At 41.9% G+C, this 13849-nt stretch overlaps 1 protein-coding gene across 5 annotated transcripts in view; it reads left to right on the top strand.

Annotated features, from left to right (window-relative positions):
• ATE1 (arginyltransferase 1) overlaps positions 1 to 13849 on the top strand; it is a 176644-nt gene that overhangs the window by 84731 nt on the left and 78064 nt on the right. For all 5 annotated transcript variants that reach the window (XM_046027786.1, XM_046027789.1, XM_046027790.1 and 2 more), the window contains one exon: positions 2254 to 2353. In XM_046027786.1, coding sequence (XP_045883742.1) covers positions 2254 to 2353 — 100 coding nt within the window. The remainder of the gene's footprint in view (positions 1 to 2253; positions 2354 to 13849) is intronic.

Below are 13849 nucleotides of genomic sequence, written 5' to 3'. Positions count from 1 at the left end.
GGGAGCCTGAAAGCTGTTCCCTCTGCATTATAGTCTTGTCATTTCCTTTTAGTGTCCTTGAGAATATGAGTGCTGAGTTTTCTAGAGGAGGAAAGGCAGCCAGGAGATTGATATTTCCAAGCAAAATTGGGGAGAATATGCTATAAATTGCCAGTTTTGTTATTGATTATAGTGTATTTCAGTGAAATCTGTTTAGCTAGTTTCCCTCCATTTCTTTAATTTCTTAAGCAATTGTACAGTGAATATAGTTTTTATATTTTAATCTGTAATCAATACAGATTTTTATATAACCTAGCCTGTAGGTTTAAAAAAATCTTTGAATTAGGGATCATGAGCATGGCATTTATTTATGTTTTGTTAGCAAGATAAATTTTAGAAATGAATTAATTTGTTTAACAGATGTTCATTTGATAAGAACCTATGTATCCTGGACACATTTCATAGAAATGAGTAAGGGTTTCCAGCTTTGTCAAAGCGGACAGTAAATTAGAAGCCAACATAATACTCTATTAAATACTCCATTATACTGTGACAAAAATAAAGTCACAGTGGCAGGCATGAGGTCCTTCTTGTATAGGGTGGTCAGGAAAGACCTCTCTGGACACGTGACATTTGAGGAGCCAAGAAAAAATAAAGCACCCAAGTGGGGAAATGAAATGTGAGGGTAGAAGTATGGGTAGTAGAGCATCTGAGGTGGTCGGGCTGGGATGGGGGTGAGATGTAGACAGGAGCTGGGCAGGGAGAGGGGGATGCAGGAGGCGCTGGTGAGGAGGGGCTGAGGGAGCTGCACTTGACAGATCACGCTAGGGACGTTCAATTTTATCTAGGTGTGATACCAACCCACTTCGAAGGCCAAGGGTTTGAGGAGGTTACCTGATCGGATTCGTACTGTAAAAAATGACTTAGACCACTCCGTGGGATTTATAGAGGGGGCAAGAGTGGAAACTGGAAAGCCAGTCAGGAAGCTGTTACAGTCATCCAGGGGAACCATTCTGCCGGCTTAGACCAGAACAGCTGAGATGGAGGTAGCGAGAAGTGGTCAGATTCAGGGTATATTTTGGAGATGGGGCCAGCTGGACCTGTTGACAGATTGGACATGAGAGCGAGAAAAGAGGAACAGTTCAGGATAGTTCTAGGTTTGAGCCTGGATAACTGAGGGAACAGAGGGGCCATGCAAGACCAAGGGAAGGAGTGCGGTGGTCAGCGGTGGGTGGTCCCGCATTGGTCCTATCAGTGCTTTCTTCCTCCCTTTGAACCGTGAAAGTGGATTCATTCTAGGAATAGTGGGAGTTATTCTGTTACAGGCTAATAATGTTCAGTCTGCTTGGATTTAGAAATACTGTTCTTTTCCGGATGAGTTTGTAGGATCACAGCCCTTCAGTGATTTAAATTGGAACTTGCAAAATGCACAGACTATTCACTTAAAAAATTTCTCCTTGAATTTCAAACATTCGTTGGAAAGAAAGAAGGAAAGAAAGAAAAAGAAAAAGAAGGCCTTCAAGAAACATAAAAACGAAACAAACAACTTTTCTCCTACTTTAGAAATGTACTAAAGTTCCCTTAAAACTCTCAAATACAAGTAGTCATTCATGTGGGCAAGTGAGATGAAGTTCTGTGCCCAGATTTATCCGGATGCAAATTAAAACCATTTCAAGCATGGGCATTGCTGAGAGTGTCTTTGTTCAGTTAATCCTTGCCTATGCCAACAAAAAGAGAAAAAGTGGTGAGATAGCATAGTTTTTTCCACTTTTTAGTTTTAGGGAGAATAAATATTAGAGTAGCATCTAGATGTAGGAAGGAGTTACACGTCATAGGCAGTTGCAAGTGTTTGCATGTTAATGGTCATAACAGTCATTCTTCCTGAAACGTGTCGGTTTTTCAGTTTTATAAAACTTGCTGCACTGTTTTTCACTTGATAAACACTGCCTTTTGAGAACTCAAGGGGGTAATGCATAATGTATTAAACAGATCTATTTTATGCTGTTTGAATTTCAGATCAACTAATATGCTCAATAAAGTATAAAATGTGAACTTAGATGCATTTGCTCAAATAATTTAGAGTTGTTTATGTCTTTTTAGTAAAAGCTATCTTAAAGTATTTTCTAAAGTTTTTCTGCTTCAACACTTGAAGTTCCTTAATAGCTTAGCAATTGGTTTTTAGGATTTTATCAGATATTTGACATCAAATTACATATACTCTGAGGATTGGACCTAGATTTAACTGTACCTTTATCTTTATTCTTCTTTTGGCAGAGAAATTGGTTTTACTAGGCAACTTCATCAGAAAACATCTCAACTCAGCTATTATTATATGGGTTTCTACATTCATTCATGTCCCAAGATGAAATATAAGGTAAAGCTGATTTTCATGTGTTTCTGCTCGAGATATAGTTCGTCGACATTAGTGCTTTCATGGTTTCTCATCATATTAACTTGCTTATATGTTTACAATGTATATAATGAATTTTTTTAAAGGTGTTTTAAACTTTTCATGGACTCTGGCTTGTTCATTGCCTAAAATGGTGCTGGACACATAGACACTTAATACTTGCTTACTACAGGTTGATCTGTAGAAACAAACCAAATATACAGAGATCCAGGCTCTTCTAGAACATTCTGTAGGGCCCTGCTAACATGGGGTAGCACAGTACACCCACTGGGAGTCTTCCTTGTCTGGGTGCATCCTAAGTCTCCCCCCACCCTCCATTTTTTTCTCCCTCCCCTCCATTTTAGCTTTGTTTCCTTTGGACCCAGTCACAGTCCAGAAAAACTGGAACTCAATGTAAGCAGTGAGGTATTTTCAATAATAAAAATAGTAGTAATAATGCAAATGTTTGTAAGATTTTTATCAAAGAAAAATGAATCCTTAATATGATTTTTCTCTTGGGGCATATAGGACTTGGGCTTTGAAGGCATGACGAATGGGTTAATTAAGGAAATCACTTTGCTGTCTCAGAAACGAAGCTTTCTGTAGGAGAACCACAGCCTTTACTGCTTTGGCTTTGTAATTTATTGTATTATTATGAGATTTAACTGTATGTCAGAAATTCCCTTTAAAAAAATTTTACCTTTTATGACTCTCTTTAATTAAACTCTTTGATGTTCTCTAAGGATTAGCAGCCTACTGTATGTAAAACCTACAGAGCAGTGTAAAGGAGCAGGTTCCCCACATCCCGCCCACCTTAAAAACAGGAACAGAACACCTTTGCTCAACTTAGAACTCTGCTTTCAGCTCTGAAGAGGCAAAAAGATGTAAACTTGAATCTTCTTCTTAAAACTTGTAATCTTGGTGAGGATTGGGAGTATTTTACATGAAAGCAGGTCAGGGTAATGGTTTGGTTAAGTGGCCTGATGTCCAGTAGGCAGATGGGGAAGCACAGGTCAAAGAGAAGGAGCAGACAAGTAAGGATTTGCCAGGGACCTTGCCTGTGATGTAGTCGTATTAAAAAGGGGGAAACCGAAGGACTCCGAAGGACTTGAAAGCTATTCTGAGGTATTTATGCTGTTGGGAGTCATTGAAGTTTTCAGAGCCAAGAGCATGGCATGTGGAACTCAAAGAACATATTCATATGTATAAATTACCATTTTTAAAAAAAAGTTATGGGTATTTTAAAAGCATAAACCAGGTTGAAAAGTGTAATCAAAACCCTTTGTACCCATTACCCAGCTGTAGGAGTTCGCGGTCGTCCTCGTATTTTATCTGCTCTTTCAGCCCCATTCCTACCTCCATCATCTTTGAATTATTTTGGAACAAACCCAGAATACCATTTCGACTGTACATCTTTTAACGGGTATTTCTAAAAGATAAGAGCATTAGGAAAACATAATCAAGTCTTAGCATCACACCTCAAAAGCATTAACAGTATTTCTAAATATCCTCCTCTATCTCCAGTCAGTGCTTATATTTTCTGATTGCCTCATAATATTTTTTTACAGTTTGTTTGACTTACAACCCACACAGGGTCTGTACATTTGATTGGTATGTCTTGTAAATCTTTTTAATCCATAAATTTCCCCCTTCTCTTTTTTTTTCCTCTGTGCAAACGAATAATCCACAAAACTTGTCGATTAACTAAATGTGGCAATGAACAAAAGTGGTTCTAGAGCATTGAGGTCAGGTGCTGAATGTCTGAGGAAGGGACCCTTCCGTTGTTAGAAACTATGGATCCTAGGAGCAAAGCTGGCTTTGAAAGAAGAGTGATATACACTGTCTTGCTGGTTTTGTGCCGACACGGCCCAAGTCTTCTGGCCAAGGTGTCCTGCTGGCATTTAATCCCATGTTTAAGTGTACATTGTATGTAACTTGTGAATCTAATCCTTTAAATAGTTCCTTGATGCCTGAATTATTAATTTAGTTGATAGGTCTAAACATTTATACTCTGTGGAAAGAAAAGCATGACTGTATTTCTCTTTTCCCAAAAATACTTACTTGGTACTGTTTTTACTAGTGTTCTCTCCTCCTAGCTCATTTTTGTGGTACCAGATCTAAATAAATTCAGGATAGGAAACTCAAATGCTCTAGGTACTGTAGTATAATAATAACACTCAGAAGAAAAGTCTAGCCACCCTATATATTTGTTCACCCTGTATATTTATGTACTTGTGCATGACCCCTTCTAAACAGAAGTATTTTTATGCCAATCTTAGGGACTTGGAGAAATTTCACTTTTTCTTCCCATCTGTAATGGTCACGTTAGTGTCACAGGCTTTTTCCTTTAGTTTTTCCTATGCCTAAGCTAAAATCTTAATTGCTCTGTATTTTAACTTGTTTCTTTTTGTTGTTGTTATTCATGGAAATGTTGACCATATTTTCATTACCCCTTTCTCCATATGAAGACTTTATATTCCGCCTCGTTGACTCCAGTCCAGACCAAATGCTGTGTGTTCTTCAGTCTCCCTCTTAGGTTGAGCTCTGCTTGGAAATAGAAGTCTGGCTCATAGCTAGTTGTTAGTTAAGAATTAAAAAGTGCTCTCCTTACTGTTCAGTCCGTTTGGCTTAATCATACCCAACTGAAATTTGTCAGAATTAGAGCTTTAGGATATTATTTTTTAAAATTCCATTTGCATAAGAGATACCCCTATGCCCACCTCTCGTTTTTCCCTTCATTCACGTAAAACTGACTGAACTCCTACTGGGAGTGCAGCAGTGAGCAACACAGGCCAGATCCCTAGACTCCAGGACCTTGCAAGCTAATAAAGAAGACAGATAATCAGACAGAAATAAGTGCTGTGTGATGTGGTAAATACTTAGGAGGTGTGACTCCTTCAGAGTCAGTCAAGGGGCGCCTCTCAGAGGCATGTTTCGACTAAGGTTTGATTGACAGGAAGTCAGCCAGTGGGAAGCTGAGGGATCATTTCAGGATGAGACCGGAGGACAGCTGGTGTTCTTTTCCTTCGGAGTTGCTGCTGTTAGCCATTTTGGCCGTACTTTAGGATGACCTGAGGAGCTTCTAAAAAGTACCAATATGTGGGCCCTACCTTCTGAGATTTTGACTCATTGGCTGGGGGTCAAACCATGGGTGTTTTTTATTTGTTTGTTGTTTTTTAATGCTTAGAAGATTCTAATGTGAAGTCAAGCTTGAGAACCACTGCACTAGATTAATTTTTTTCACATCCGAGAGCGTGATAATGAACTGGAAGGATGATTATTTCTCATATTAAAGTTGGCTATTTTCTGTTTATTAAATTGAGAATCACTCATACTGCAGAAGCTCCCATCTACACTTGTTATCTGGGTTCTGGGAACATTAAAGACTGGCCAACCGGAGTCTTTCAGCTGGGTTTCCCACCCAGGGGCCTTTACCCTTAACTGATGTCTCGTTTTCCTCTCTCCCGCTGCCCGTCCTCCTCCATTATTTCTCAGCCGAGCGGTCACTTGGTCCAGTGATGTATACTGGACACTAAGACTAGATTTGACCACCCACCCACCATCCCCAGCTCCCACCATCCCCAGCTCCCTTAGCATTCTGTGTTTCTTCTCAAAGTTCAAGTCTGTCTCCTCCGTATACGTTTGTGAGACTCTGGATGTTTATCTTCAACATGTATGCAAGTACCTAAAAGTGGGCCTGCCACACAATAGATGTTTCGTCTTTAATACACATTTGTGAATTAATGAGAAGAAATACTAGTGCTGAGGGTCTAGGAACTCCCTCTTGTTTAACAAGTATTTATTGTGCGTGACTAGGATAGCTTCTGCTTTGCACATAGGTTAGAGCTTAGGAAGATACACAGGTAGTTCTAAGGGAATACGCTGGATATCGTAGAGTACTGGTAGGTACTCTGATATCAAAGGGGGGTTGTGGTACAGGAGTGTGTAATGATGGTTTGGAGAAGTTGCTTAACTATATCTGGTCATGGTTTTGAACTGTAAAATGGGAATGATGTAGAAAATGAGATAGATTGTGGTTTTGTTTGTTTGTTTGTTTGTTTTTTTAATGTAAGCTCTGTGCCAGTGTGGGGCTTGAACTCACAACTCTGAGAACAAGAGTTGTATGTTCTACCAACAGCCAGCCAGATATATTGTGTGTGTGTTTTAAATCCCAATTTGAGAATAGAATCTTCTTGCACTGACTAGTAGGATAGAAGCCACCCAGTTGGGTAGCATGCACAAAGTCATTACTTTTGCTGAGACCTGTCAAAGTTCTGTGTTTATCTACTGATAAATGGCAGGCAGATTGCTAAGCAGCCTGCTTGTGCTACTAGCCACGCGTCTTCTTCTTCTTTTTTTTTTTTTTTTTAAAGATTTTATTTATTTATTTGAGAGAAACAGTGAGAGAGAGCATGAGAGGCAAGAAGGTCAGAGGGAGAAGCAGACTCCCCCACGGAGCTGGGAGCCCGATGCGGGACCCAATCCCGGGACTCTGGGACCGTGACCCGAGCTGAAGGCAGTTGCTCAACCAACTGAGCCACCCAGGCACCCATACTAGCCACGCTTCTTAGTTTAGTTCAGATGCTGGGGGAAAGCAGAGGCTTATGCTAATCTATGCCAGTACTGCCTCCCTTTATGAAAATTTGCAGGATTGTGGACACTTCCGTCTTTTGTTCGGTGGAAATTGGCACTGAACTCTGCTGGGGTTGGTGCAGCAGAAAGGTGAACCTCTCCAGAACAATTCCTGTGCTGTGCCGCAGGGTGTCTGTTGGTTTTGGCCTTGACCATTGAGGGCAGAAAAAGTCTGAGCTCAGATGTTTGTGGGCAGAATAAAATGACTATTTTGTTCCATTTATAGATGTTTTCATTTCTTCTAAGGATATTTTATTATATTTTCAAAAAATGAGAGCCCTCAATTATGAAGGAACAACAGCACAACTGCTTATAAAATGGGAATTCTTAATCAGAAATGTGCTGTTCAAAATTTGTAGGTAGATGTTGGTTCAAGCATGAATATTTCTCATTGCAATTTGAAGGTCCAGAGCTAGACACCAACAAACAGTAACTCACAGAAAATGAATTGCACACCATCGTAAAATCTCTCATTTTCAAGATTCAGTGAGGGTAAATTTAGCATGTAACTGCAGGAATCATTAAAAGTGTGTCTTCTTTCTTGCAGCATGACTAAGTGTTTAAAGCATTAGTAAAGGCGTTATTTTTGCCACACTGTAAAATACACGTGGAAGAATCTGTGTATTTCTAGCTGGTATTAAGGAAAAAAGGAATATATCTTAAAATAGGAATATTTTTAATAATTGAGAAGCAGGGGCGCCTGGGTGGCTCAGTGGGTTAAAGCCTCTGCCTTCATCTCAGGTCATGATCCCAGGATCCTGGGTTCGAGCCCCGCATCGGGCTCTCTGCTTGGCAGGGAGCCTGCTTCCTCCTCTCTCTCTGTCTGCCTCTCTGCCTGCTTGTGATCTCTGTCTGTCAAATAAATAAATAAAATCTTAAAAAAAAAAAAATTGAGAAGCAGCAGTGTCTTAGGTGCCTGGTACCCTCTATAGACAGTGGGAATACAGCTGTGAACAGTGTGGATGTGGGCTCTGCGCTGGTGGCGGTTACAGCCGAGGGGGCGTGTCGGTAATAACCGCCGAGTGGCACCCGGCGATACAGACTGTGCCTGAAACTAGAGTAATGTTTCGTTTGGATTTTCTTGTGTAGATTTAGACATGTTAAGTTACAGCCTTCGCCATATAACACACTTATGTAAAGTAGAGCAAATGGCAGTATTTAACGACAGGTCTGAGACACAGAAGAAAGAGCTGGTTATACCTGCTCTCTTTTTCCAGAGTCATGAGTTTTGCTGAGGGCATGCTGGAATGACGGGTCTATCTTTATGGGTAGGGAGGACCATGGCGTGGTAGATGATTTCCAAGGTGTGGGTCCCGCATCCGTGCCTCACCCCTTGTATGTGCTCGCTGCTCCGTCCATCAGAAGTAGATTCTGGCTCCCCTGCCCTGACTGGGCTGGCCTTCCGGCTTGCACTCACTAGCACGATGCCATGGAGAGAACTCTGGGGGTCGTAAGGCCCAGGCCTTCAGAGGCCTGGCAGCTTCCCCTTCCTCTTTCCTCGGAGCCAGCCGTCGTCCTGTAAAAGGACTGACTGCGGCTGGCGAGAGACGCCACCTGGGAGGCCCGACACCATCTTGGACGTTTCACTCCAGCTGAGCTTGCTGGCTGGGTCAGGCTGCCTGATGGAACCCAGGAGATACTGTCAGAGGAGCCACCTGCCTGAGCCGTAGCCAGCTCACAGGATCATGAGGAAATGATTGTGGTTTTCAGCCACTGCAGTTTGGAGTGGTTTGTTCCTCAGCAACAGAAGACTAAAACACATGGTATGGGATGGAGATCACTAGATAGAGATGTACATGTCTGCGTAGATAGAAATCACTCTCTGTGGAGCCGTGCAGACTGAGAATTGACCCTGAAGTGAGTCGAACTGATCTGAGAAGTTTCTGATGGCTCAGCGTGAGAGAGTTTTGACACAGTCACCTAATGCCCGTATGCGGTCATACCTAGAGATGTGCCCAACTGGCTTACGGGAAGTCATCTTTGTAAGGCATTTCATTTAGTAGACTTGAGCCTACAAAGCATTTCTTAACATGATGAATTTTGATTTTCCTTGTCTCACTTAAGATAATGATGAGCACTGCGAGATGAAAATCACCATGTGGTCATCTTTCGTGGTTTTGTAGATGACAAGTGCTGCCGTAAATTCTCTGTGGTTTGCTAGTTTCCAGCCGTTATATCTTTGTGCATGATATTCCCTAAAATGCCTTTTTTATCGAATGCTTTTGATTTAGGTAGTGTTGTATGTGTAAAGGTTGATTGACATAAACATGCCTTAGCGAGATGTGTTTGGTTTGTGCCTATACTCTTAGACGCAAGGTGCAGGATAGTTACAGAAGAATCACTGAGAGCTGGAAAATAGTCATTAATGAAAGGAAGTGGCCTTGATTATGTCATGTTGTCATTGTTCACATTAACTGTTGTAATAATCATGGCCATGTTAATGGGATTTGATAACAGTTTTAGCATAACTCAGTACGAGTTTGGGGGCTTAGGAGCTGGCTGACATGAAGAGAAATTGTATTTTCAACCTAGAGGTGTTTCTTCTGGAGGTGTTGCTCTACTAAGGCAGGAGGCGACAGTGCAGCTTTTTGCCGTGCTCAGTGATGCCCATCTTCTGGGTCTGCTTCTCTCATAGTTCCAGCGTGGTTGCCACCCATCTGGGCATCGAAGGCCATTAGCAGTAGCTAGAATAAGAAAAGAGTAATGTCCTCTCCTGTGCCTTTCTCACACACACACACACACACACACACACACACACACACTCTCTCTGTCCCCCTCCCCCCCTCCCTTTTTTTTTCTTTTGAAGTAGGCTCCATGCCCAGCGTGAAGTCCAACATGGAGCTTGGACTCACGACCCTGAGTTTAAGACCAGAGCTGGTCAAGAGTCAGATGCTTAACCGACTGGGCCACTCAGGTGCTGCTCTTTCTTTTTTTAACAAATATTTTTAATTGTGGCAAAATACACATAACAAAATCACATACAAAAAACATCTTAACCATTGGAAGTGTACGAGTTAGACGCATGAAGTATGTCCATGGGGCTGTGCAGCCATCACCACCATCCATCTCCAGAACTCTTTTCATCTTGCAGAACTGGCACTCTGTGTCCATAAAAAGTAGCCCCCCAGGCTCCATCCCGCCAGCCCCTGGCAACCGCCGTTCTACAGGTGACTCTGAATTCGACTCTGATAGGCCCATCATATAACTGGAATCATGCAGTATCTGTCTTCTTGTGACTGGCTTATTTAACTTAGCATAATGTCCTCAAGGTTCATCCATGTTGTAGCACGTGTACGAATTTCATTCCTTTTTATGGCAAATAACGTTCCAAATTATGTATATTCCCCGTTTGGTTTATGCATTCGTCCATTGACGGACACTTGGGTTGCTTCCACCTTTCGGCTATTGTGAATGATGCTGCTATGAACATGGGTGTACAAATACTTGTTCAGGTTTCCTTTTTCACTTCTTTTGTGTATATTCCCAGAAGTGGAATTGCTGGATAGTATGGTAATTTTGTGTTTAATTTTTTGAAGACCCACCCTGCTGTTTTCCATAGTGGCTCTGCACGCAGTTTCTCATTTCTCTACATTCTTGCCAACACTTGTTATTTTCTGGGTTTGTTTGGCAGTAGCTATCCCGATGTGGGTGAGGTTGTCCGTATCTCTTTTGAAGATTAAGGGAAACCTTAACAAGAAGCCTCCCAGCCCAGTTCACTCATTTTACCTGTCAGAGTTTGCCTCTCGTGTGTACTTGAGCCAGTCCCTGGCAAGGTGGATGGGACTGACCTTGTGCAACGGGAGGAGTCGCTTCCTGGAACACGTGGCGCTACAGATGGTGAACACCTGAACAGGTTTTCTCTTCATAACCACCGGTATGTCTTGGAAACTGAGCTGTGGCTTCATACTTACTTATTTTATATATGGATTATCTCATTTATATGGTATATAGTTTGTATGTATGTATGCACACAGTATTATTATATATGCTTTTAAAAATCAGGCTGTTGGTTTAAATCTATTTGGCTTATTTTCTGAATATTTTTTAAATGGATTTTCTTGTGCTTCCAGAATGTCTAATATTTACCTGTAAAGCTTAGTTCATATTCTCTATTTTGACCCCTTTCCATACAATTCAAAACTGCTTGCCTTTGAAAGTAAAAATTGGAGTATATAGAAATGATGATAGGTATAATTTTTAAAATTTCTTCTCTGTGCTGTCTCACACAGTGCTGCTGTAAGGCTCTTCTGTGATCTGAAAGAGGTGTTTTGACTAAATCCTTATCCAGACTTGTACGCAGGCCAAGGTAAACAGTGATTTCAGGCAGTCTGCTTTGGTAGCATGACATGGCCAGACATCAGATCGTTGAAACACCAGAAAGGGTTCGGAAATGTCAGGAAAGAAACAAAAAGCTAATTCATCTGTGATTAATCATTCTTCAAGTCAGTGCCTCAGCTTCATTGTGGTCATACGGCACCTCTGGAATTCTGCAGGAGTTTGCCTAAAGGAGGCAGCCGGCATCGCTGTTATAAAAGTACCTACAGGACAAAATTGGGGTTTATTTACAAAGCTGCATCTGCCAAATCATGAGCCGTTGAAACCCGCAAGCTCCCACACTTTCAAAGTTTCCTGACCAGACAAACTAGCAAATGTTATTTTACTACGGCACTGCAGCCCCGGTGATGGATGTGGGTACGTGTAGTAGTGACTTTGCTGCCGTTGGTCGGAAAGAAATACAAGTGATCTCATCGCTTACCCACAGCAGAGGACACAACTCTGGAGTTTATGATTCAGCATCTGTTGTTTGGGATGTTAAATGTGTGATGGATTAGACATGGTCAGTAGAAAAAATGACCACAGAATAATCTTAGTAAGGGATTTTTGATGCCTCCTACAGGCAGTGGGAGGTAAAAGAATTCACAGGCTCATCACAAATTCTTGTTTCTAAAATTGTCCCATGTGGAAATTTGCTGCATCAGAGTCAAAAGGCAATTCCTTAAGAGCCAAGTGTTATAAGCTGCTTATTGCAGATGAGAAAATGGAAGCTCAAAGTGCTTAACTTGCCCAGAGTTTGAATTAACTCACATTTTTAAAAGTATTTTATTTATCTATTTAAATAAATTCTGCACCCAGTGTGGGGCTCAGATTTATGACCCCGAGACTAAGAGTCACATGCTCTACTGACTCAGCCTGCCAGGCACTCCTCACATTTTCATTTTAGTAACATAAGGGAGAGTTTGGAATTGAAATTCATATAAATGGCTTTATTTTTTAGATTTATGATGAGTTGCATGTAACTTTTAATTTTGGATAATTCTGTAATATTTTGCGTATTAGTTAAAGGTAAATGTAATGTAAAGTTAAAGGTAAAGGTAATGGGGGATAAAAGCATATTTAATTATGTGCCTTTTCCCATCCTTTTCCTCATTTGTGCATCCACAGTGAAATAGAAAGCCTGGTATAGTGCATGATTCCTTTTTTTTTTTTTAAGATTTTATTTATTTATTTGACAGAGAGAGAGATCACAAGTAGACAGAGCAGCAGACAGAGAGAGAGGGAGAAGCAGGCTCCCCTCTGAGCAGAGAGCCGGATGCAGGGCTTGATCCCAGGACATTAAGATTGTGACCTGAGCCGAAGGCAGACAGACGCTCAACCCACTGAGCCACCCAGCTGCCCCTAGTGCACAATTCCTAACCTTTGAAAAACAGCAGTCATCTTTGGAGCTTTTGGAAAGATACTACTACCCGAGCTGTGCCCTGACCTGCTGAAAAAGCAAGTCTGCTCTCCTCCTTCACGTAGCTCCCATTCCCCCACTGTCAGGCGCTACTCTCCTCCGTGCTCTGGAGCTTCCCTTCCTCCTACCTCTGAAAGGTGTTGCACTTAGCCCTGTGCATGCTGGCTTGGGCTTCCTTTCCAGACCACGCTCCGGCTCTTCAGTGAAGGCATTCGCTGTATTTGCTCACCACCACCGCCACCAACCCCACACCCCATGTGCCGAGGGAAGCTGGAGGTTGTCTTTCTGATCCTGTGACCTCTTGGCATTTCTAAGTGTGTTATCTGTAGCTGGGCTTGTGCCCCAGTTGTTTGTAGGTATACATGACTAGTCCGTGTTTCCGGAGGGCCTCCTCTGTATAAAACATCCTGCTAGATGCCAAGGCAAGAGGAATATGATCAGACATGGTTCCTGCTTGTCAGGTCCCTGAGCAACCCATGGCTGATCTGTTGCTGTCCTTGGTGCCCAGAACATTGATTGGCACATAGAATGTGCTCAGTGAGTTTGTTGACATGCATTGCCTGTGGAAGGCGGGCAGCTGTCTGAATGAGGAAAGCTGGGAAGCGAAGGGAAGCGGCACAGCACATGAGAAGCGTGCAGGCATCTGGCTTCTTCACAGGTCTCTAACTGGAACACTGGGCTTAGAAGAAATGTAGTCAGGCCTGCCTCAATTGTTCAGTTTACATCTTCCAAGAATTGTCTCTGCTACCTAGCTGCAGCGTTTAAAAAAACCAAAAACTTCAGTGAAACATGGTGAGCATACAGAAAAGTGCACGTTCTTAATTGTACAGCTTGATAAATTTTCAGGGACTTCACCTGCGCAACCAGCACCAAGATCCAGAGCCAGAATATTCCAGCCCCGCTTAATCCTCTTTCATGCCCCCATTGATTATGATCCAACCCCGAAGATAACCACAGTAGTCTCTTCTTGCCTGTTTTTATACGTTACATAACCAGAATCACTCCGTGTATTTTATTTTGTGACTGACGTGTTCCATTCAACAATCTGTTCGTGAGACTTATTTATGTGGTGTGCGGAGCAATAAGCGGTTTATTCTCATCGCTTGTATTCCCGT

Source organism: Meles meles, chromosome 13 (genome assembly GCF_922984935.1).
Source record: "Meles meles chromosome 13, mMelMel3.1 paternal haplotype, whole genome shotgun sequence".
NCBI classification, from domain to species: domain Eukaryota; kingdom Metazoa; phylum Chordata; class Mammalia; order Carnivora; family Mustelidae; genus Meles; species Meles meles.
The sequence above is the reverse complement of the archived record's forward strand: the minus strand, read 5'-3'. Positions and strand labels throughout refer to the sequence as shown.